The sequence below is a fragment of the Pristiophorus japonicus genome, chromosome 18, assembly GCF_044704955.1.
Source record: "Pristiophorus japonicus isolate sPriJap1 chromosome 18, sPriJap1.hap1, whole genome shotgun sequence".
Lineage (NCBI taxonomy): Eukaryota > Metazoa > Chordata > Chondrichthyes > Pristiophoridae > Pristiophorus > Pristiophorus japonicus.
Window position 1 is genome coordinate 26922183 of NC_091994.1, and position 24612 is coordinate 26946794.

Here is a 24612-nt window from a genome sequence, read left to right on the forward strand (position 1 = left end):
TGTGTAAAACCCGTCCACATGCAGTTAAACGCAAAATGGAGTTTAAAGAAGAGGCGTCCAGCCTCATTATAATATTTATGTAGATAGCTTGTGTCAAGGCAGCGGGTTGGCTGCCCGCCTCCATTAAAAACAGAAGTGGGTGGGTTCAGTTTGAACTCACATTTTTAACACTTTAACTACCCCCATGTTCCCCACCTGAGTTAAAATTCACCCCAATGTGTATGATAATTGAAGGACAACTAAGTATGAAATTGCACAAGTCCAATGTATAAAGTCTACAGTTGATCAGTTTAGCCATGGTTATGAGGCTCTAATTTTCATATTGATACAACATTGTACCAGTGTGCACTAAATATAAACTGGATTGAAATATGTGCTATTGAAATTTTAATATAATCTGACTCTGTTAACACTCTAATGGATATGTATTACTACATCACTCTATCTTATGCTAAGTATTTTACCAATTGTTTTATGCTTCTCAAGACTGTTTATTCTGGTTAATGTTGTGTGCTCCCTGTGGAATTTCTATTATGTGGAGCAAATTAAGGCAATAGTTCGGAAGGACATTAGCTTGGATGATGTGGAATCTATATGGGTAGAGCTGCAGAATACCAAAGGACAAAAAACGTTAGTGGGAGTTGTGTACAGACCTCCAAACAGTAGTAGTGATGTTGGGGAGGGCATCAAACATGAAATTAGGGGTGCGTGCAATAAAGGTGCAGCAGTTATAATGGGTGACTTTAATATGCACATAGATTGGGTTAACCAAACTGGAAGCAATATGGTAGAGGAGGATTTCCTGGAGTGCATAAGGGATGGTTTTTTAGACCAATATGTCGAGGAACCAACTAGGGGGGAGGCCATCTTAGACTGGGTGTTGTGTAATGAGAGAGGATTAATTAGCAATCTTGTTGTGCGAGGCCCCTTGGGGAAGAGTGACCATAATATGGTGGAATTCTGCATTAGGATGGAGAATGAAACAGTTAATTCAGAGACCATGGTCCAGAACTTAAAGAAGGGTAACTTTGAAGGTATGAGGCGTGAATTGGCTAGGATAGATTGGCGAATGATACTGAAGGGGTTGACTGTGGATGGGCAATGGCAGACATTTAGAGACCGCATGGATGAACTACAACAATTGTACATTCCTGTCTGTCGTAAAAATAAAAAAGGGAAGGTGGCTCAACCGTGGCTATCAAGGGAAATCAGGGATAGCATTAAAGCCAAGGAAGTGGCATACAAATTGGCCAGAAATAGCAGAGAACCCGGGGACTGGGAGAAATTTAGAACTCAGCAGAGGAGGACAAAGGGTTTGATTCGGGCAGGGAAAATGGAGTACGAGAAGAAGCTTGCAGGGAACATTAAGACGGATTGCAAAAGTTTCTATAGATATGTAAAGAGAAAAAGGTTAGTAAAGACAAACGTAGGTCCCCTGCAGTCAGAATCAGGGGAAGTCATAACGGGGAACAAAGAAATGGCGGACCAATTGAACAAGTACTTTGGTTCGGTATTCACTGAGGAGGACACAAACAACCTTCCGGATATAAAAGGGGTCGGAGGGTCTAGTAAGGAGGAGGAACTGAGGGAAATCCTTATTAGTCGGGAAATTGTGTTGGGGAAATTGATGGGATTGAAGGCTGATAAATCCCCAGGGCCTGATGGACTGCATCCCAGAGTACTTAAGGAGGTGGCCTTGGAAATAGTGGATGCATTGACAGTCATTTTCCAACATTCCATTGACTCTGGATCAGTTCCTATGGAGTGGAGGGTAGCCAATGTAACCCCACTTTTTAAAAAAGGAGGGAGAGAGAAAACAGGGAATTACAGACCGGTCAGCCTGACATCGGTAGTGGGTAAAATGATGGAATCAATTATTAAGGATGTCATAGCAGTGCATTTGGAAAGAGGTAATATAATAGGTCCAAGTCAGCATGGATTTGCGAAAGGGAAATCAGGCTTGACAAATCTTCTGGAATTTTTTGAGGATGTTTCCAGTAGAGTGGACAAGGGAGAACCAGTTGATGTGGTATATTTGGACTTTCAGAAGGCTTTTGACAAGGTCCCACACAAGAGATTAATGTGCAAAGTTAAAGCACATGGGATTGGGGGTAGTGTGCTGACATGGATTGAGAACTGGTTGTCAGACAGGAAGCAAAGAGTAGGAGTAAATGGGGACTTTTCAGAATGGCAGGCAGTGACTAGTGGGGTACCGCAAGGTTCTGTGCTGGGGCCCCAGCTGTTTACACTGTACATTAATGATTTAGACGAGGGGATTAAATGTAGTATCTCCAAATTTGCGGATGACACTAAGTTGGGTGGCAGTGTGAGCTGCAAGGAGGATTCTATGAGGCTGCAGAGTGACTTGGATAGGTTAGGTGAGTGGGCAAATGCATGGCAGATGAAGTATAATGTGGATAAATGTGAGGTTATCCACTTTGGTGGTAAAAACAGAGAGACAGACTATTATCTGAATGGTGACAGATTAGGAAAAGGGCAGGTGCAAAGAGACCTGGGTGTCATGGTACATCAGTCATTGAAGGTTGGCATGCAGGTACAGCAGGCGGTTAAGAAAGCAAATGGCATGTTGGCCTTCATAGCGAGGGGATTTGAATACAAGGGCAGGGAGGTGTTGCTACAATTGTACAGGGCCTTGGTGAGGCCACACCTGGAGTATTGTGTACAGTTTTGGTCTCCTAACCTGAGGAAGGACATTCTTGCTATTGAGGGAGTGCAGTGAAGGTTCACCAGACTGATTCCCGGGATGGCGGGACTGACCTATCAAGAAAGACTGGATCAACTGGGCTTGTATTCACTGGAATTCAGAAGAATGAGAGGGGACCTCATAGAAACATTTAAAATTCTGATGGGGTTAGACAGGTTAGATGCAGGAAGAATGTTCCCAATGTTGGGGAAGTCCAGAACCAGGGGACACAGTCTAAGGATAAGGAGGAAGCCATTTAGGACCGAGATGAGGAGGAATTTCTTCACCCAGAGAGTGGTGAACCTGTGGAATTCTCTACCACAGAAAGTTGTTGAGGCCAATTCACTAAATATATTCAAAAAGGAGTTAGATGAAGTCCTTACTACTAGGGGAATCAAGGGGTATGGTGAGAAAGCAGGAATGGGGTACTGAAGTTGCATGTTCAGCCATGAACTCATTGAATGGCGGTGCAGGCTAGAAGGGCCGAATGGCCTACTCCTGCACCTATTTTCTATGTTTCTATATACTATATTGTGCTGCCTCATAATAATCAATACAGATTTGACTAGTAAGTACATTTATGAACAAGAACTACAAATATCAAATGTTTACTGAAATACAACCCTTTGTTACCTTAATAGTATCCAGTGCAAGCTCCACTACAGCACACTGCTTGGGGGAAAGACTTTTGGCTTCTTCTCTGACCATATGATCCTGAAAGTACAATCAGACTTTATAAATCAGTATCAAAACAAAATAATGAAAGTACAAGATGACTTCAAAAAAGTCATATCACTAACACAATGGGCCCAAGTTGCCACATGATTTGCGCCTGATTTTTAGGAGCAACTGGTGGAGACCGGACTATCTTAGAAATTGCAATTCTCCACATTTTTTTTTTCTGCAGTTCTAGTCAGGTAGAACAGTTCCACTTTGGAACAGAATTTTTTCTTCAAAAGGGAGCGTGTCCGGCCACTGACGCCTGATTTGAAAGTTTCCACAGTGAAAACGTACTCCAAACTAACGTAGAATGGAGCAAGTGAAGATTTTTGTAGAACTGAAAAAACCTGTTCTACACATTAAAAAATCAGGCGCAGGTTACAAATTAGGCGTCCAGAACGAGGTGGGGGGGAGGGGGGGGAAGGGAAGTCATTAAATTCTACAATAAATCCTTATTTATACTTATACAAATAAATCCAAACTTTATAAGCAAAGAAAAGATTAAATAAACCATCTTCCTACCTGTGTGAAAGTGCTTCAGCCAGGGAGAATGCTGCAGGAAGCCTCACAAAACGAGGCAGCCGTTCCCGAACGGGGGGGGGGGTAGGAAGCCGTTCCAGACGGCCGGGCGGGTACCGACCGACCGAACGCGGGGGTGGGGGGGGGGAAGGGAGGAAGCCGTTCCAGACGGCGGGCGGGAGGGAGGGAACCGACTGACCGAGCGCAGGGGGGGGGGGGGGGGGAGGAAGCCATTCCAGACAGCGGGGAGGGACCCAACCGACCGACCGAACGCAGCGGGGGGGGGGGGAGGAAGCTGTTCCAGACGGCGGGAGGGAGGGAGGGAGGGAAGGAGACAGAAGGCTGCAGGAAGCCTCAGAAATTGAGGAGCCATTTCCCGACGGCAAAAGGGGGAGGTCGTCGGGAAACGGCTGCCTCAACTTTCTGAGGCTTCCTGCAGCCTTCTCAGTGCTGATGTGCTGATAGCAATGTGCTTTTATTAAAAAATGTTCAAAAACTAAACAGCTACAAAGAACTACAAAAATGGCCGAGTGCCAATGTTTCCTTCACACTGCGTGTGCGCGAATGCTCCAACGCGCACGCGCAGCGTTGCCGGCAGGAAAAAAACTAATTTAAATAGTACCCGCCCCCTCCCACTTACAAAATCGGCGCGAGTGTAGGCTCCACCCCCCTGGGCGCCGCGCCAGGCAGACAAGGAGCTGCAGAACGCTCCAGAATCGCGCGTTTTTTTTCCGGCGCCGTTTTAGGCGCGAAAAACGGGCGCCCAGCTCGGAGGGGCGCCCGTTTTTTATCATGTGGAAACTTGGGCCCTAAATTTCTCATTCCAATTTTAACCATTTTCTTCTTCCAAAAGAATGACCTATATCCTCTACTAAGTATTGGGTCTTTATTTTCTACATAAGATATTGTTGAGTTTCAAATGTAATTTTTGGGTGCACTTTTACTGTTACCGTCGTTACCATTGTAGAGCTGGAGGAAGTTACAGAGATAGTGAGGGGCAAGGCCATGAAGAGATTTAAGCACAATGATGAGAATTTTGAATTGGAGGTGTTGGGAATCAGGAGCCAGTGTATCTCAGCAAGAACAGGAGTGATGGGTGAGTGGGACTTGCCACAGGATAGGTTAAGAACAGCAGAGTTTTGAATGAGCTGGAGTTTACTAAGCCTGAGAGGCCAGCAAGGAGAGACTGGAATAGTCTGCAGGTGACAAAGCATGCATGAAAGTTTCAGCAGCTGATGGATCATTGACGAAGGTGGATGCTGGTGGTTTTTGTGAAGGAGAGGGTATGGGATCAGCAAGCATGGTGGCCAAGAAGGAAAGTTGGGTGGTCAACAGTTTAGTGTGATTAGGCTCAAGAGAGTAAGAGGTTGTTATAATTTACCTATTACCTATAAATAAAACAAGCTAACAGAATATACATTTTAATACATGGATAGGATGAGCTTGGAGAGGCCATGAGGGGAGATAGGAGAGAAACTAGAGAGAGACATGGTATCGCTGCATTTTTATGCTTAGTTTTTAGTCTAATTAAGACTCACAACAAAATTGGTGGAATAAATTGTGCTTATTTTGTACTATGAGCTGGAATCATAATGTTTACCGAGCAACAGGAATACTAGAAGCCACTTCACTAGATAGATGATTGCATGTCACAGGGGTAATGGTGTGGATTAAGATGCATTACATTCCTACCTTTAGCTTTGAAAGCTGCCCCAGTTCTTTTGCAGCATTGAAAATAAGCTGCGTGCCCTTTGGAACAGAAAAGACAAAATAAAATGAATGCCAAAACTCAGCTAAAATAACAGTTTAAAAAAACAACTGTTACAAGTTTGCACTGCACAAAACATTTCAAAATACAGTCACAGACACATTCAACACTGAATTATTTTCTTACATCGCTGTGACAGACAAGCTTCACCCTTCCCTGAAAAGAGAATATTTATTACTTTTCACATATTGCTTATCAATTGAATGTAAAATGTTATCAACAAAAATTCACAATGGTGATCACATATTTAGGGAGAGAATTTCACAATGAGAAATTATAAAATCAGATAAATCTACCTTAAATACCTGATAATTAAAGAAATATGGAGTGATTAATTGGAGTTTGTGTGTCATGGATACAAATGTACAAAACATAGCAGATGGTAAGATTGCAGTGCATAAAACTAGGTTGCAAATTCAGGCTCAAGTTACTGTTTAGATTAACCCCAATAAAATCATACAATGCAACACACACAGTGTACATGTGTATAGTGAAACTCTATAGTGTTTAGAGTGAAAAACTCTGATGTAACAGAACATAAATGAATTGAACAACAATCTTGTTATGAATATTACAACTATGAACAATTGGCTAAATTTTCCTTGTTTAGCTCACAAGAGCAATTAAAGGCTTCTCTTGATCAATGGAAACTTCTGTCATAAAGTGTTTCATCTGCTTGCCTGCTGGCAAGAATCTACTGATGGCACGGTCTATAAAAATGTTTCCCTTCCAATCTAAGTCACTTCATCCTCTGTCCTGAAGTGGTTCATCATCATGAATGTCACAAATGCACGTGTTCTTGTCCGTCAATTTAAATAGAATTTAGACAAGGATCAGTGGGCACATAATTGTAGTTGCAGGGCTTCCTGTGATCTGACCAAGCCAAATTTGTTTCTTATTGACAATGTCTGGAAACTAGTAATTTGAGTGAACCTTTGGAGACAAAATATATGTTCCCTCAGAGATGTTTAAATTTGTCTCTAGTTACCCACTTGCATACCACAACAACTTTTATTCATAAAGCACCTTTAACGCAGTAAAATGTCCCAAGGCGCTTCACAGGTGTGCTATAAAACAAAATTTGACACTGAACCATAAAAAGAGAAATTAAGGCAGAGTCAAAGAGGTAAGTTTTAAGGAACATCTTAAAGGGGGAAAGAGAGATAGAGTGTTTAGGAAGGAAATTCCAAAACTTAGAGCTTAGGCAGCTAAAGGCACGGCCACCAATGGTTAAGCGATTAAAATCAGGGATGCTCAAGAGGCTAAAATTAGAGGAGTGCAGAGATCTCGGGTGAAGGAGATGACAGAGATAGGGAGGAGTGAGGCCAGGGAGGGATTTGAAAACAAGGATGAGAATTTTAAAGTTGCGCCGTTGCTTAACCAGGAGCCAATGTAGGTCAGCGAGCACAGGGGTGATGGGTGAACAAGACTTGGTGCAAGTTAGGACACGGGCAGCCGAGTTTTAGATGACTTCAAGTTTACGCATATATATTTTCCCCACATTGTTGTATAAAGCATTTGTATTTTTTAGAATAAATCCTTGTGTGTTCAGGATACTTGTAGGTATCTTCTATGTTAATCATTTAACATGCATCATTATTTGTTTAGTCTGGGAAGGGTAAATTATTGAGATAAATGGGTTTATACCTCAGTTAAAATAGCAGACAAGGAAGGTCATGCAAATGTATTAAGCTTTCATTGGCTAATTTTACGAAGTCATTTCTAGGCTTATGCGTCGTATCTCTGGGTGAAGGCCGTGGATGTTTTGAAACTTTGTTATTGGATAAATGCTACAACCAATACAAGAGAATTATTGTTTATTCTTTTAACAATAAATAGAAGAAAAACTTTACTTGTCTCTTAATTTGTATTGTGGTCTTCAAAGTAACAGGTGACATTGTTGGGAATGGAACACTATTCCACTTTGCTCGAGTGAGTGTAATGGAGAGAAATACCATTTCAGATCTTACAAATATCAACTCTTATGATGCCTATGACTTGAGTTAAGCCAACTAAACATAGGAAATGTGTTGAACATTCTGAAGATGTAACATAAAACCCTTATTGCAATAGTATTGAACAGTCAGAGCATCTCATAATACACAACATTCGCTGTATTGTCTTATCTAGAAGTCTCAAACAAGACCCCTGAAGAGCACTCAACTGCCTGTGCGACAACCATTTCCTACATTTTATTCAAGTAGGAAAATTTTTGACTCGTCACAAATCTGAGACCAGTTTTAGAACCATATACGTTAACAGCACAGGAAATATACAGTCCATCGTATCTGTGCCTGCTCTATGCTAGAACAATTCAAAACTAATCCCACTGCCCTACTTTCACCTCAAAAATAAAACATTTGCATTTATAGCTCGGTATCTTCCTCTGCTTCAAATATTTATCTAATTTTCCCTTATAAGATGCAATTGTCTCTGCCTCAATCACTCTATATGGCAAATCATTTCATGTTCCAACAATCGTCTGTGCAAAGAGACTTCTCCCAACCTCTCTCCTCACTGAGCTATGGCTGACAACTTATTGAACATCTTCTGAAACGACATCAATTCATTTCCTTCCTCCAATTAGTCATATCTTCAAAAACTACTTCCAAACCTGATTTACCTTAAATAATTCTGTGCTGGCTGTCCTTGATTAATACGTACATTTCTAAATACTTACAAATGTTAAATAAAATTATGGATTCCAAGGTCCCGATATTTACAGGGAGGCGGAGAGAATGTGTGTTTGCGGGGGGGGTACCTGGAAATCACGAGAAGGTGGAGGTCCTGCCAAATTTAATGGCAGAACCTTTATCATTTTTTTAATTGTTTCCCAGCTGACTAGATTAACAGGCTGACCTCCTGCCGGGCGGGAAAGCCACAGCCTTTGGGGATGATCCCTGGTAATCAGGAAGGATCGCGGCTAAAGGGGTATGGCAAAGAAATTTTGGTTGAGGGGTCAGGGGAGCACTCCTGCTCTTCCTTGCTCTCAAGCATTGCATTTATCTGCTTGATCCGGCTGTTCCCGTCTCCATTTAGCTGCCGAGTTTTCCGAGCGCTGGGAAACCCAGCCGGCCAGGGTTAAATTTAAATCAGGCTCGCAACTGCACTGTAGGAGCCAGATATAAATATTAAAATGAACTGTCCCGCTTCTCGAGAGCAGGCCACAGACACAGCTTACAGACGCATATGGGGTGGGTTGGGTTCACATTCCGTGATTTTAAATTTTTAACCACCCGACGTGGAGGTTGGAACATGAAATGGTCTCCCACCTGTCGTGGGAGTAGGGGGTTAGAATCTCTCCCCTCCCAAGAGTTTGCCAACAAATGACATTAAACTAACAAATCTTTAGTTACCTCGTTTATCCTTCTCCTCCCTTCTTCAACAAGGGTGTTATATTGCTACTCAGCAGCCTATGGTGCATTTCATCAAGGCCCAGTAATATACACCTTGACTTCTGCTAACTTTTTCAGAACCAATTCCTTTCTAAAGTTATGTGACAATTGGTCCATATTCTTCTCTAATACATATACATTCTTTTTTCCACCATAATTTGCAAAATCTGTTAGCGTTTCTTCATATTCCCATCTAATCTCCCTTTTCACCGCCATACTACACTTTCTATATCTCTTATTATTCTTAGTAAGAAAGAACTTGCATTAATATAACACCTTTCATGTGCTTAGGATATCCCAAAGTTATTCACAGCCAACAAAGTACTTTTGAAGTACAGTCACTGTTGTAATGTAGGCAAACACGGCAGCCAATTTGCACATGTTAAGATCCCAAAAACAGCATTAAGGCAGATGATCAAAAAATTTGTACTAGGTGATGTTGATTGAGGAATAAATGTTGTCTGGCACACTGGGAGAACTCCCTGCTCTTCTTTAAATAGCACCATAGAATCTTTTATGCAGACAGTCGGGGCCTGGGTTTAATGTCTCATTTGAAAGACGGCACCTCTGACTCCCTCAGTACTGCACTGAAGTCTCAGACTAGATCATGTGTTCAAGACTCTGGAGTGGGCCGTGAACCCATGAGCTCTATTTGAAAGGTAAAAATGCTAACACTCAGCCAAGGACGACATTTGTTAGCCCCAACTTTATCACGTCTTCTTCAGTTTGGTTTTAATCTCTCTCTTTATCGACTGGAATAACAATTGAGGCATCCCAAATCATTTCATGTATGGCCACTATCATGCATCAGAGTGAAATCCATTTTGTCTGGCAAAGTTCAAACTCATGTCTCATAAGTATTGGTTAAGAGATAATTATCTAATACAATGCCGTTTTTATATCTGACCTAAAGCAAAACAACAGGTTTTGTAACTTTGTGGTAGTAGTATCTTATTGACATTATGACAAAGATATTATTGTTCTTTGATTAAGCTTTGTTCCTGAAGGACAAAGATAAAAAAAACTGGATGAGATATCATTGCCTCTTAGACAGAAATGCACATAAAGCACGTTCATCAAGATTGCTGGCCAGCTTTAGGCCTAAAATATTCAGGGTTTCGCCGGTTTGGCCAGAGTACTTTTATGATTTATTGTGACTCGGGAAAGATGCAACAAACTCAGAAATTCAAAACTTTTCCCCTAAAGAAAAGAAAAATCTTAGTAATCTATGTAAAAGATAATAAGAACACAAGAAATAAGAGCAGGAGTAGGTTATTTGGTTCCTCGAGCCTGCTCCGCTATTTATAAGATCATGGCTGATCTTCTACCTCAAGAAGGAAAGGGCGTAAGAGAAAAGATAGCAATCTGTGGCTAACTAAAGAAATAAAGGACAGTATCCAATTAAAAACAAGGGCATACAATGTGCCAAAACTAGTGGGAGGACGGAAGATTGGGAAGCGTTTAAAAGTCAACAAAGAATGACTAAAAAAATGATTAAGAAAGGGAAGATAGACTATGAAAGTAAACCAGCATGAAATATAAAAACAGATAGCAAGAGTTTCTATAGGTATATAAAAAGGAAAAGCGTGGCTAATGTAAATGTTGGTCCCTTGGAGGACGTGACCGGGGAATTAGTAATGGGGAACATGGAGATGACAGACACTTTGAACAAATATTTTGTATCGGTCTTTACTGTAGAGGACACTAATAATATTCCAACAGTGGATAGTCAAGGGGCTATAGAGGGAGAGGAACTTAACACAATCACAATCACTAAGGAGATGATACTCAGTAAGATAATGGGACGAAAGGCAGATAAATCCCCTGGACCTGATTGCTTGCATCATAGGGTCTTAAGAGAAGTAGTGGCAGGGATAATGGATGCATTAGTTGTAATTTACTAAAATTCCCTGGATTCTGGGGAGATCCCAGCAGATTGGAAAATTGCAAATGTAACGCCCCTATTTAAAAAAGGAGGCAGACAAAAAGCAAGAAACTATAGACCAGTTAACCTAACATCTGTGATTAGGGAGATGTTGGAGTCCATTATTAAAGAAGCAGTAGCAGGACATTTGGAAAACCAAAATTCGGTCAGACAGAGTCAGCATGGATTTATGAAAGGGGAGTCATGTTTGACAAATTTTCTAGAATTCTTTGAGGATGTAACGAATAGGGTGGATAAAGGGGAACCAGTGGATGTGGTGTATTTGGAGTTCCAGAAGGCATTTGACAAGGTGCCACATAAAAGGATACTGCACAAGATAAAAGTTCACGGGGTTGGGGGTAATATATTAGCATGGATAGAGGATTGGCTAACGAACAGAAAACAGAGTAGGGATAAATGGTTAATTCTCGGGTTGGCAATCAGTAGCCAGTGGGGTGGCTGCAGGGACCAGTGCTGGGACCCCAACTATTTACAATCTATATTAACGACTTGGAGGAAGGGACTGAGTGTAACATAGCTAAGTTTGCCAACAATACAAGGCTGGGAGGAAAAGCAATGTGTGAGGAGAACACACAAAATCTGCAAAAGGACATAGACAGGCTAAGTGAGTGGGAAAAAATTTGGCAGTTGGAGTATAATGTTGGAAAGTGTGCGGTCATGCACTTTGGCAGAAAAAAATTAAAGAGCAAGTTATTATTTAAATGGCAAAGTGCTGCAGTACAGTGGGACCTGGAGGTACTTGTGCATGAAACACAAAAGGTTAGTATGCAGGTACAGCAAGTGATCAGGAAGGCCAATGGAATCTTGGCATTTATCGCAAAGGGGATGGAGTATAAAAGCAGGGAAGTCTTGCTACAGTTGTATAGGGTATTGGTGAGGCCACATGTGGAATACTGCGTGCACTTTTGGTTTCCATATTTATGAAAGGATATACTTGCTTTGGAGGCAGTTCAGAGAAGATTCACAAGGTTGATTCCAGAGATGACTGGGTTGACTTATGAGGAAAGGTTGAGTAGGTTGGGCCTCTATTCATTGGAATTCAGAAGAATGAGAGGTGATCTTGTCGAAACGTATAAGATTATGTGGGGGCTTGACAAGGTGGATGCAGAGAGGATGTTTCCACTGATAGGGGAGACTAGAAGTAGAGGGCATAATCTTAGAATAAGGGGCCGTCCATTTAAAACTGAGAGGAGGAGAAATTTCTTCTCTCAGAGGATTGTGGATCTGTGGAATTCGCTGCCTCAGAGAACTGTGGAAGATGGGACGTTGAATAAATTTAAGACAGAAATAGACAATTTCTTTAACGATAAGGGAATAAGGAGTTATGGAAAGCGGGCAGGGAAGTGGACCTGAGTCCATGATCGGATCAGCCATGATAGTATTAAATGACAGAACAGGCTCGAGGGGCCATATGGCCTACTCCTGCTCCTATTTCTTATGTTCTTATTAACTCCACTTTCTTGCACTATCCCCATATCCCTGGATTCCCTTAATATCCAAAAATATATCGATTTCTGTGTTGAATATACTCAAAGACTGAGTTTCCACTGGGGTAGAGGATTCCAAAGATTCACCACCCTCTGAGTGAAGAAATTTCTCTTTATCTCAGTCCTAAATGGACGACCCATTATTCTGAGACTGTGACCCCTGGTTCGAGACTCCCCAGCCAGGGGAAACATCCCCCCTGCATTTACCCGGTCAAGCCCTGTAAGAATTTTGTATGTTTCAATTATGTCACCTCTCATTTTTCTAAACTCTAGAGAATACAGGCCTAGTTTACTTAATCTCGCCTCCTAGGACAATCCCCCAAGCCCAAGAATCAGTCTGGTGAACCTTCATTGCACTCCCTCTATGGCAAGTATATCCTTCCTTAAATAAGGAGACCAAAACTGTACACAATACTCCAGGTGTGGTCACACTAGGGCCCTATATAATTGCAGTAAGATGTCTTTACTCTTATACTCAAATCCTCTTGTAATAAAGGCCAACATACCATTTGCTTTCCTAATTGTTTGCTGCACCTTCATATTAACTTTGTGATTCATGTACAAGGATACCCAGGTCCCTCTGAACACCAACATTTCCTAATCTCTCACCATTTAAAAAATACTGTGTGTTTCTATTTTTCCTACCGAAGTGGATAACTTCACATTTCTCCACATTATGGGCTCAATTTTCCCCAAGCTTTTTTTTGGCGTAGTTACGCACGATTTTTTGGGGCCCAAGTACGCCAAAAAAAAAATGTTCTAAGTTTCCCCGTTGGATTTCTTCATTTTGGAGTGGCCTAACCTGTCCTTTAGTTTTGGGGATGGAGCCTTGATCGGTGCCAAAAAGATCAGGCTGCCATGGTAACCAGGGATACAATGCAAACTGAGGCTGCAAAGTGAAGCATACAGCCAGCTCCCAACACATTAAAAGAATTGAAAAACACATAGCGGCAACTTACCTCCAACCCCGCCTGAAGGGCTTGCCGGTCCAGTCCCATTCTCGGTCCCCAAGGACTGGACAGCCTTCGGGCAGGGTTGGAGGCAAGTTGCTGCTATGTGTTTTTCAATTCTTTTAGTATGTGTCTGCACCTGCTGCTCGGATTTCCTTACTTGCACCAATTTATTTAACTCTCACCAAGGGTTTTCTGGAGAGGCCACATACACTGGCCTAAGCAGAACTGGAGTAACTCTCAGCTGGCCAAACTTCCATAAATGACCAGAATTAGCATGCGTGGCTGGTTACGCCCCCTTTGGCTGAAAAAAAAACTGACCTACAAAAATCGTAACTAACGGAGTTACACTAGTGCAAATTGATTTGGGAAACTCTGGTTTTTCAACTTAGGCCAAAAAGAGCTGCCTGCTCCAAATAAAACAGCGCAAATCACTGGGGAAAATTGAGTCCTATATTCCATTTGCCATGTTCTTGCCCACTCGCATAGCCTGTCTATATCCCCTTGAAACCTCTATGTCCTCCTCACAACTTACATCTCCTAGCTTTGTATCATTAGCAATCTTGGATTGCTAATCATCCAAATCATTGATATAGATTGTGAATAGCTGAGGCCCTCACGTGACTGATGAGTCCAATGCGGGATCTACAGTCTCTGTTGCATGTGGGACAGACGGTGGTTGAGGGGACGGGTGGGTGGGATGTTTGGGTTGTCGTATGCTCCTTCCGCTGTTTGCACTTGGCTTCCGCTTGCTCCCGACGAAGAGACTCGAGGTGTTTGGCGCCTTCCCGGATGCTTCTCCTCCACTTTGAGCAGTCTTGGGCCAGGGATCGAAACACTCTACCACCAATTCTCAGAATGAACCAAATACAATAGTTCCCTTGTCTGGTTCGACTTGTGAAATTATGCATAGTATCAACTTCAACTTTCTGGACAATGGACAATAAAAATCTACATTGAAGCCTGAAGCTCCCACACCTGCCTAACAATTTTGCTTATTAGATAAATTAATGGTAATTCTCAGGGACAATTTAATGTTACAGCCTTTAACCTAATATATAAATCTTACTAATAAAGGTTACAAACTTTTATAAGGATGCCTTCAAGTTAATTTCTTCCTCTTGCAGATAATATGCTGAGAGGAATGAATAGTTTGGGGCTCCAGTTTCTTCTTGCCCACTGTCCATAACTTTTCATAATCGGCCATTTTAGGTGCATTTCTGCACTGCTGGACAGTAGCTAATAACACATTTCCTCCTTTTCCAGGATTGAGTACCACACAAAGCTTTCTTTATCTAGTAGTCTGGATCAGAAATGCTGACATTTTCCTGATAAGAATAAGTCTATATAAATCAGGGTAAATGCTTAGATTCAAACTCTGGTTGATTGAGAGTCAAATGCAATGCCACTAAAGTGTGCACATACTTATCAGACCTTGGGGCTGAAATTCACCGCCCCCGAAGGGACAGCTACCGTGGAGTTTGGGCGGTCTGGTACTTTTCCCTCCCCGAGCCATATTCAGCTCGGGGAGGATTTCAGTGGTGTTCACTTTCGCTGGAAACAGAGGGGTGAAGCTGCTGTAAAGGAAACTTTCCAGTGGTGAGCTCTGCAGCATGCAGGTTGCTGGAAAGGGATTACCATGGCGATATTCACCGAGGAAAAGGTAGGACTTTTCCTGACTGTGCCCCCGCGAGGTTTTCGATGCGGTGCTCGAGCGCGATACCGCTGAGGCTCTTTGGTAGGTTGAAAAGTTTGATTACTTATTATAGTTTTAATTTCATTTTTCAGCATGCATCCGCAGTATTTATCTTTTGAAAAAGTTTTATTACTTATTATAGTTTTTATTTCATTTTTCAGCATGCATCCGCAGTATTTATCTTTTGATATAGTTTTATTAATTATTAGTGTTTTTATTTCATTTTCCATGGTCCGCAGTATTTATCTCTTGATATAGTTTTATTAATTGTTTTGGCTCCATTAAACCTGAGTGCTGCTCAGGTTTGCACATACCTCTGTACTTTTGTACAACTTTCAGGTCTGACTTTTTAGTGGAGTCCTGTGGGCTGCAGAGACCTGCTTGGCGGGGTTCACCCTGAGGATGGGAGGAGTGTTGGGAGGGTGACACCTGGTACACCTGGTCAGAGGCAGGGCGGCACACAGGAGAAGGCATCGCCGTCAGCACCGTGCAGCCAGGCAGTGGGCAAGGGAGGTAGCAGCCACGATTCGTTCATTCTGTGCCAGACCAGTGTGCCCGCCGTCTTCACTGGCCCGAATCAGGATTGCAGTTGGCTGCTTGGAACAAGGGATATCCCCTGTCCACTTGGCTGCTCACTCCTCTGCGGAACCCCAGGACAGCGCCAGAGCATGCATACAATGACGCTCATTGTGCCACCAGGTGCATCATCGAGCAGTGCATAGGCATCCTTAAGCAGAGGTTCCAGAGCCTGGACCGCTCTGGTGGCACCTTGCAGTACTCTTCTCAATGGGTCTCCACAATCGTTGTGATCTGCTGCATGCTGCACAACCTGGCCATCATGAGGGGACAGCCATTGGAGGTCGAGCCAGCAAACCCACCTGAGGAGGGGGAGGCGCAGGAGGAGGAGGAGGATCCCCGTCGCCCCAGAGCTGGGTGCAGACTGGCCAGCACCCTCCTGAGAGGATGTGTCCTCACATATATAGAGGTGCCTGACACCTCCCCTGCAATCTCCCTCCATGTATTATGTATTGGCGGTCTGCCAGGTCTCCCTACGTCAGGAAACAGTATTCTCCTTCTGTCCTCCAAACCATCCATCAGTGTCTCCAGCTCCATATCAGTGAACCTGTTGGCTCTCTTTTCACCTCTTACACCAGCCATCCTTACAACCTCCTTCCCCCTCAGGGTTTTGCTGCAAACCCCAGCCTTTAAAAAGGCCAGGGAGCAGCTGGCTCATTAGAAACCCTTACATGCATGCTGAATTTCTCAGTGGTGAATTAAAATTGCCACTCCGCTGAAAAATCCACATTGGAAAGGTTCATTAGCGCTGGAACCCATTTGTTCACTTTTGGAGCTGAATATGGGGTGGCGCAACCTCGAAAAAATTTGGCACTAGTGGCCACAAAAAGGTGCGGGGGAGCACCAGCTTTCCAGCGGTACTGAATTTCGGGCCCCTTAACTCTTAATGCATTTTGATACATTTATTTTGCATCATGACAAAACATCAAAACTATTATTTGTAAGGGGGATGAGTTAACTTGCAGGTATCTTCCCAAGGTGTGTAGCCTTTATTAGTAAGATTTATATTTTGGGGTAAAGGCTGTAATATTAAATTTAACAATAATTACTATTAATCTATCTTCATTATGACTAATGAGCTAAATTGTTTGGCAGATTTGGAGGCTTCAGGCTTTAGAAGGTTTTTGCCAAAGTTAGGTTTTTGTGACAATCCAACAGCTTCATGATTATTTTTACTGATACCAGCTGACTAACTTTGGTAGGTTAATTTGAACATAGCATTCAAAAATGTGCCCATCATGCATCTCAGAATTTCAGGTTGTTCTACAAGATCCTGTACAGCGATCATTTGAAACAATTACTGGTATTTAGTTAGCGGATGTTTTTTTAAAAAAAAACAGGCATCACAACTGGGCAGACCTATGAAAATTATGCTTTAAAAATAAATAAATTAGTCAATCATCACTGCTAAAATCTCCAGCAGAAGAAGCACGTGATCTTGCAGTCACAATGTGTACATCCAAGTGGCTCTACATGTGAGCATACTACATGACATTTGGGTTTCCCTCTTGATTTTAACGGCAAATTTGAATTTATTCTCCATGGTGTATGGTTGATATAACTTTTACAGATTTTGAGTTTATTGTATGTCTGTGGGCATCAGGTGAGAACAGTGTCTTCCACTGTCATAAACAATTACTTGGGTTAGGTGTTGGAGAACTACTATGGCGGAGTAAAAGAAAAACAAGAGCAGTGGCGAAAGGGGAAGTCCGTGCCTCTCAGTTACATCAGCTTGTGATAACTATTCTGATGACTACGCAATAATTGTATTTATTTCTAATCTGCGATTATATTAATTCTAATGTTTTAACTATTAAACTTGTTATTCAACATCAATAATCAAAGCAACTAAGAGCACAGGATGTCATATTTCAACTAAGTTAAGAAAACAATTTTAGAATAAGATCGCAGCACATATTATTAGCAACTCTTATGAATAATGAACAAAACATGACTGCAGATGCATTTCAGCATGGTATCTCTGAAAGGGTATCTCTTGCAGAAAAAGAATCAGCCAAAAGGTTCAAAACACAAAAACAGCAGCTGTTAATTAAACAGTGGCAGCAACTGATACACGTAAGAACATTTCAACAAAGACAAGCAGTTAGCTTTTACTTAGATGGACATTTCCTTGATATGCACATCTAGCATCGAGCCGTAAACATACAACACACTTCTAACAGACTTTTTAAATCCAAAGGAGCAAACATTCAAGTGACAAAACAAGGGAAACTTCAGGTATGGGAGCCTAGCAGGGGTAGTATTATTAACCAGAGTCAGCCATGTGCACCAGCTTGTGGCAGCATACACTGACGAGCGCAGCCACACACAACGGCCCCAAGTTTCCACACGCGGCAAAAAAGGCGCACCTCAGAGCTGGGCGCCTGTTTTTCGTGCCGAAAACGGCGCCGGAAAAAAAGTGCGGTATTCTCGAGCACAGGGGGCGGAGCCTACCACTCACGCCGATTTTGTAAGTAGGAGGGGGCGGGTACAATTGAAATGAGGCTTCTTGGTGCCGGCAACCCTGCGCGTGCGCGTTGGAGCGTTCGCGCATGCGCAGTCTGAAGTAAACACTGGCACTCGGCCATTTTTAAAAGTACTGCAGAAAAAGTGAAGATTTGTTTCTTGGACCCCTGCAAAGGCTTGTATTTTAATTTTCTTGATATTTCTGTGTGTGGGAGTGCTTTTAGCAGCACTTCTGAATAAATCACCTGCTGAAATCAGTGAGTTCAGCTTTTCACTGCTAAACTTGCAGAACCGGTGCCTGCAAATTAAGGACTGTGTGTTTGGAGAAATAAAAGTGCCAATTCAACTTTGCAATGGATCAACGTCCACCAAGAACAAAGAATTTCTTGCATGAGGAAGCAAACCATTGCATAATATGTGGTGTTGACAATGCAGCACCCATTCTGCAAATTTAAATATAAAGATGTCGATGTGGCTGCTTCTCCCTGTCCAAATGGCCTCAGTCAGTCCTCCTCACAGCTCGAAGGCTGCTGCTGTTCTTTCTTCGGCTCCCGGCCAGCCACTGACGCCGCTGCAATCCCATGGCCGAATGGCCTCACGTCGGCTCCTGATTCTTCGGCTGCCTTCGAGCCACTGACGCCGCCCCATAAGCGTGGCCGAACGGCCTAAAAAATTTTAAATCTGTAGCTGCGTGTGTCCTGTGTTCATTCTTCGGCTCCCGGCCAGCCACTGACACCGCTGCAATCCCATGGCCGAATGGCCTCAAGTCCGTCCGGGTGCTGCATCTTCGCGGGGAATGAAGGCCTGCCTCAAGCACCGCAGCTCAGCTCGAAGGCTGCTTGCTGCCTGCCGCTGCCGTCGAGACGAGACACTGACGCCACACCGCTGCCTGTCTCCAACATGAAAGGCCTGCCTGAAGCACAGCAGCTGCTGCTGTTTCACACAGGTAGGAAGATGGTTTATTTAATATTTTCTTTGCTTATACATTTTTATTCAGGTTTGATTTATTTGTCTAATATTTGTATAAGTATAACTAAGGATTGATTGTACAATTTAATGACTTCCCTTCCCCCCCCACCTCGTTCCCTACGCCTAATTTGTAACCTACGCCTGATTTTCTAAAGTGTAGACAAGGTTTTTTCCAGCGTACAAAAATCTTCACTTACTCCATTCTAAGTTAGTTTGGAGTAAGTTTTCACTGTGGAAACTTTGAAAACAGGCGTAAGTGGCCGGACGCGCCCCCTTTTGAAAAAAAAAATTCTGTTCAAAAGTGAAACTGTTCTAACTGGAGCACACTCAATGTGGAGAATACCGATTTCTAAGATACTCCGTTCTACACCAGTTGCTCCTAAAAATCAGGAGCAAATCATGTGGAAACTTGGGGCCAACAATACTGGCTGATTCTACTGAACGCACAGCAGACAGACAGACAGACACATAGTGCTGTACTTACAATCATCTGCCATTATCAGAGAGCAGAACAATTAAAGAAAATGATGATCAGACCAGCATATTACTATCACTTTTCTAGTTTAATGCAACTTTTCAAATCAGTTGATTTCACAACCCTGTTAAAGAAAACTGTTAGATCCTTTAGCCCTTTGGTTATATTACAAAAATATAGACTGAAATCTGAAGGTTTTAATTATTAAAAAATAACAGTATAAGTACTGTCAATACAGACCACTTTTGTTGAGAATTTAAAAGATTTTTTAAATTGTTGCCCTTTCAAACAGATCTTGATTACATTGTTTAATAAAAAAAAAGATTTGCAAAATAAAGAACATGCATTGTATCTGTGCCCTGACAATGCACTCTGAAAAAGATCCTAATCTCTTGATGATGCAAAAAATAAAAAAGGAATTGGTGGATGTTAATTATTGGCTGCTAAACAATTAATATTAAAACATTTTTTTCAAACTGCACAATTTTTTTGCAATGGAGGATATATTCAATAATAATAGATTTAAAAGCTTGCTTATATCAGAATATAAGAACATAAGAAATAGGAGTAGGCCATACGGCTCCTCGAGCCTGCTCCGCCATTCAATACGATGATGGCTGATCCGATCATGGATTCAGGTCCACCTGCCTGCCCGCTCTCCATAACCTCTTATTCCCTTATCGTTTAAGAAACTGTCTATTTCTGCCTTAAATTTTTTCAATGTCCCAGCTTCCATAGCTCTCTGAGGCAGTAAGTTCCACAGATTTACAACCCTCAGAGAAGAAATTTCTCCTCATCTCAGTTTTAAATGGACGGCCCCTTATTCTAAGATTTTGCCCTCTAGTTCGAGTCTCCCCTATCAGTGGAAACATCCTCTCTGCATCCACCTTGTCAAGCCCCCTCATAATCCTGTACGTTTCGATAAGATCACACCTCATTCTTCTGAATTCCAATTAGAGGCCCAACCCACTCACCCTTTCCTCATAAGACAACCCCCTCATCTCCAGAATCAGCCCTGTGAACCTTCTCTGAACTGCCTCCAAAGGAAGTATATCCTTTCGTAAATATGGAAATCAAAACTGTACAGTATTCCAGGTGTGGCCTCACCAATACCCTGTACAACTGTAGTAAGACTTCCCTGCTTTTATACTCCATCCCCTTTGCGATAAAGACCAAGATACCATTGGCCTTCCTGATCACTTGCAGTACCTGCATACTAACCTTTTGTGTTTCTTGCACAAGTACCCCCTTGGTCCCGCTGTACTGCAGCATTTTGCAATCTTTCTCCATTTAAATAATAACCTGCTCTTCGATTTTTTCTGCAAAAGTGCATAACCTTACACTTTACAACATTATATTCCATCTGCCAAATTTTTGCCCACCCACTTAGCCTGTCTATGTCCTTTTGCTGATTTTTTGTATCCTCCTCACACATTGCTTTTCCTCCCATCTTTGTATAGTCAGCAAACTTGGCTACGTTACACTCAGTCTCTTCTTCCAAGTCGTTAATATAGATTGTAAATAGTTGGGGTCCCAACACTGATCCCTGCGGCACCCCACTGATTGCCAACCCGAGAATTAACCATTTATCCCTACTCTCTGTTTGTTAGCCAATCCTCTATCCATGCTAATATATTACCCGCAACCCCGTGAACTTTTATCTTGTGCAGTAACCTTTTATGTGGCCCCTTGTCAAATGCCTTCTGGAAGTCCAAATACACCACATCCACTGGTTCCCCTTTATCCACCCTGCTCGTTACATCCTCAAAGAATTCCAGCAAATTTGTCAAACATGACTTCCCCTTCATAAATCCATGCTGACTCTGCCTGACCGAATTCTGCTTTTCCAAATGTCCTGCTACTGCTTCTTTAATAATGGACTCCAACATCTTCCCAACCATAGATGTTAGGCTAACTGGTCCATAGTTTCCTGCTTTTTGTCTGCCTCCTTTTTTAAATAGGGGCGTTACATTTACAGTTTTCCAATCTGCTGGGACCTCCCCAGAATCCAGGGAATTTTGGTAAATTGCAACTAATACATCCACAATCCCTGCCGCTACTTCTCTTAAGACCCTAGAATGCAAGCCATCAGGTCCAGGGGTTTATCTGCCTTTAGTCCAATTATCTTACTGAGTACCACTTCTTAGTGATTGTCATATCTACTGGAAATTAATTTAGATTAGCAATGTTTTTTCCCCCCACACCTTTACCTAAGCCAAACCCCTGAGAAATAGTCTGTTGCTTTATTTCCATTGCAGTTTTAACATTGGTGAATAAAAACAATGCTTATAATGATTGGAACAGAATGCACTCTTCTAGCATTTACATTGACCAATGCCTCAATTCAGCTCATGCACTAGGAGGTATCAAAATGACCAACCCAATCCATGTGGTGAGTTTTTGTTCCTATATACATTTTATTACCAACATATTTACTACATCTTCTTCTTGACTTGTAATAAAGCATAAACTGGATTTTTAGGTAACTTATTAATACGAAGTATGGAGATTATTAACATTACATGATACTATAAAATTAACATGACTGGTTATTTTATCTTTCTACAGATATGATAGATCAATCCAATAATTTATTCGGTTGCGCTACATTAATTTGCTGTGTAGTCTCGCTAAGCCAAAAGTATGGCTTGAAATGCAGAAGCTGCTACTCACCGTTTGATCAGTTAAAGGCGGTAGGACAATAGTTTTCTCCATTGTGTTCATTACAATCTTCCATAATTCTTTTAGGACACGCTTCAACACAGTTTTCTCACAGATCTTTGCAAAGAGTGTCAAACTGGAGGAGGAAGTACACACATGCACTAATGTTCAAACTAACAAATACAACTTGCATTTATATAGCGCCTTCAATTTAGGAAAACTTCACAGATGTGTTATCAAACAAAATTTGACACTGAACCACATAAAGAGATATCAGGATAGGTGACTACAAGCTTGGTCAAAGAGGTAGGTTTTAAAGAGCAGTCTTAAAGCAGAAAAGAGAGGTAGAGAGATTTAGGGAGGGAATTCCAGAACTTAGGGCCTAGGCAGTTGAAGAAATGGCCACCAATGGTGCGGCAATGAAAATCGAGGTTATGGCAGAGACCAGAATAGGAGAACAGAGATCTCAGAGGGTTGTAAGTCTGGAGAAGGTTACAGAGATAGAGAGGGGTGAGGTCATGGAGGGATTTGAACACCAGGATGAGAATTTTAAATTTGAGGTGTTGCCGGTCCGGGAGCCAATGTAGGTCAGAGAACACCGGGGTGATGGGTAAACGGGACTTGGTGCGAATTATGATACGGACAGCAGAGTTCTGAATGCACTGAAGTTTACAGAGGGTGGAAGGCCAGCCTAGAGAGCATTGGAATCGTCGATTCTGGAGGTGACAAAAGCATGGATGAAGGTTTCAGCAGTCAATGGGCTGAGGCAGGGGACGTGCAATATTAGGGTGGTGGAAGTAGGCGATCTTGGTGATGGAGAGGATATGGGGTCAGAATGGCTTTGCAACTAAAGAACAGTAGTTTCCACTGCTTTAAGAACTACAACTCAACCTTACTAAGGCTGTTTTTCCCCTTATTGCCATAAAGAAATAAAGAACTTCTATGTATATTGCGCCTTTCACAACCTCGTGATGTCCCAAAGCGCTTTACAGCCAATTAAATATTTTTTGAAGTGTGGTCAATGTTGTAAACGCAACAGCCAGTTGTGGATAAACAGCAATGTGATTATGACCAGATTATCTGTTTTTTAGTGATGTTGGTTGAGGAATAAATATTGGCTGGAACGCCTCTGCTCCTTTTTGAAATAGTGCCATGGAATCTTTTATGTTCACCTGAAATGTCTCATCCGAAAGACGGCACCTCCAACATTGCAGCATTCCCTCAGTACTGCAATGGAGTGTCAACCTAGACTTTGTGCTTAAGTCTTTTGAGTGGGACTTGAACCCACAACCTTCTGACTCAGAGGCGACAGTGCTACCACTACGCCATGGCCAATACCTATTAGAAAATGCCCCTGTTGCACTTATAATCAGGTACATAAGATACCTTTAAATATAATATAAAAATCTTCACTTTTTCAGAGTCGCCATATCATGCACTATTTTGACTGGGAGGGTAGATGTAATTAAACTTAAATCCTCCCCTGTAATATTATAAATTTTTAAATAAAGTCAAAATAGATCCCGTTCCATTCTTTTCTTCATATTACAATGGCCAACATGCTGGAGGAACACCAAGGCTTCCTTCGATCTTAAATTAAATTTAGTTGATTTGTTTTGTAACGCTAATGGAAGTGGCTTGATATCATGACTACATGTCAACGTGAGGTGATGTCTTTCTCCCACTGGACCCAACAGGGGTAATTTTGACCTTTGGTGATAGTGCAAAATTAGCAACATTAGCTCGGCCACCTGTTACACACCTCTCCTGATTTGTGCTTCCATTAACTTAATGAAAACATATCAGCTGTCATTTTGAAAGTGCATGAGTAGGGTTCAAGTCTACTCTCTCAAGAGCCAACGACATGCTAAACAAACATTCTAAATTAAAAATGTAGAAAACCCTAACTTACTTGCTATCCAGCAGGTCCATGAGTGGTTGGAGAACATTGTCAGCATCCTGAGCCACACTGTTACAAGTGCTGGCAGGGACATTTCCAGTTCCTTTCACCTGGCTGAGAATATCTCCCATCTGTTTCACAGATTCCTCAATGTGAGGCTGAAAACTGAAAGTACCAAAGAGATTCAAGCAAATAAATCATATTTTAAAACAAGCAAAGCTCTGGCATCTTTTTTGTTACAATGTTAATTTTCTTTATAAGGGTTAAAGTGCAAGTAAAACATTAAAAAATTATATATTTATAGTCATAATAATTAAAATAAATGATCAGAAATTCTTATCCCAATGGAACAGTCATTAACTCACTGGAGTTATTATCTAT

At 41.9% G+C, this 24612-nt stretch overlaps 1 protein-coding gene across 1 annotated transcript in view; it reads right to left on the bottom strand.

Moving 5' to 3' along the window:
* unc13a (unc-13 homolog A (C. elegans)) overlaps positions 1-24612 on the bottom strand; it is a 471750-nt gene that overhangs the window by 32186 nt on the left and 414952 nt on the right. Inside the window, exons 33-36 of the mRNA XM_070859800.1 lie at positions 24244-24396; positions 22344-22467; positions 5636-5692; positions 3338-3418 (exon numbers count right to left, since the gene is read on the bottom strand). Coding sequence (XP_070715901.1) covers positions 3338-3418; positions 5636-5692; positions 22344-22467; positions 24244-24396 — 415 coding nt within the window. The remainder of the gene's footprint in view (positions 1-3337; positions 3419-5635; positions 5693-22343; positions 22468-24243; positions 24397-24612) is intronic.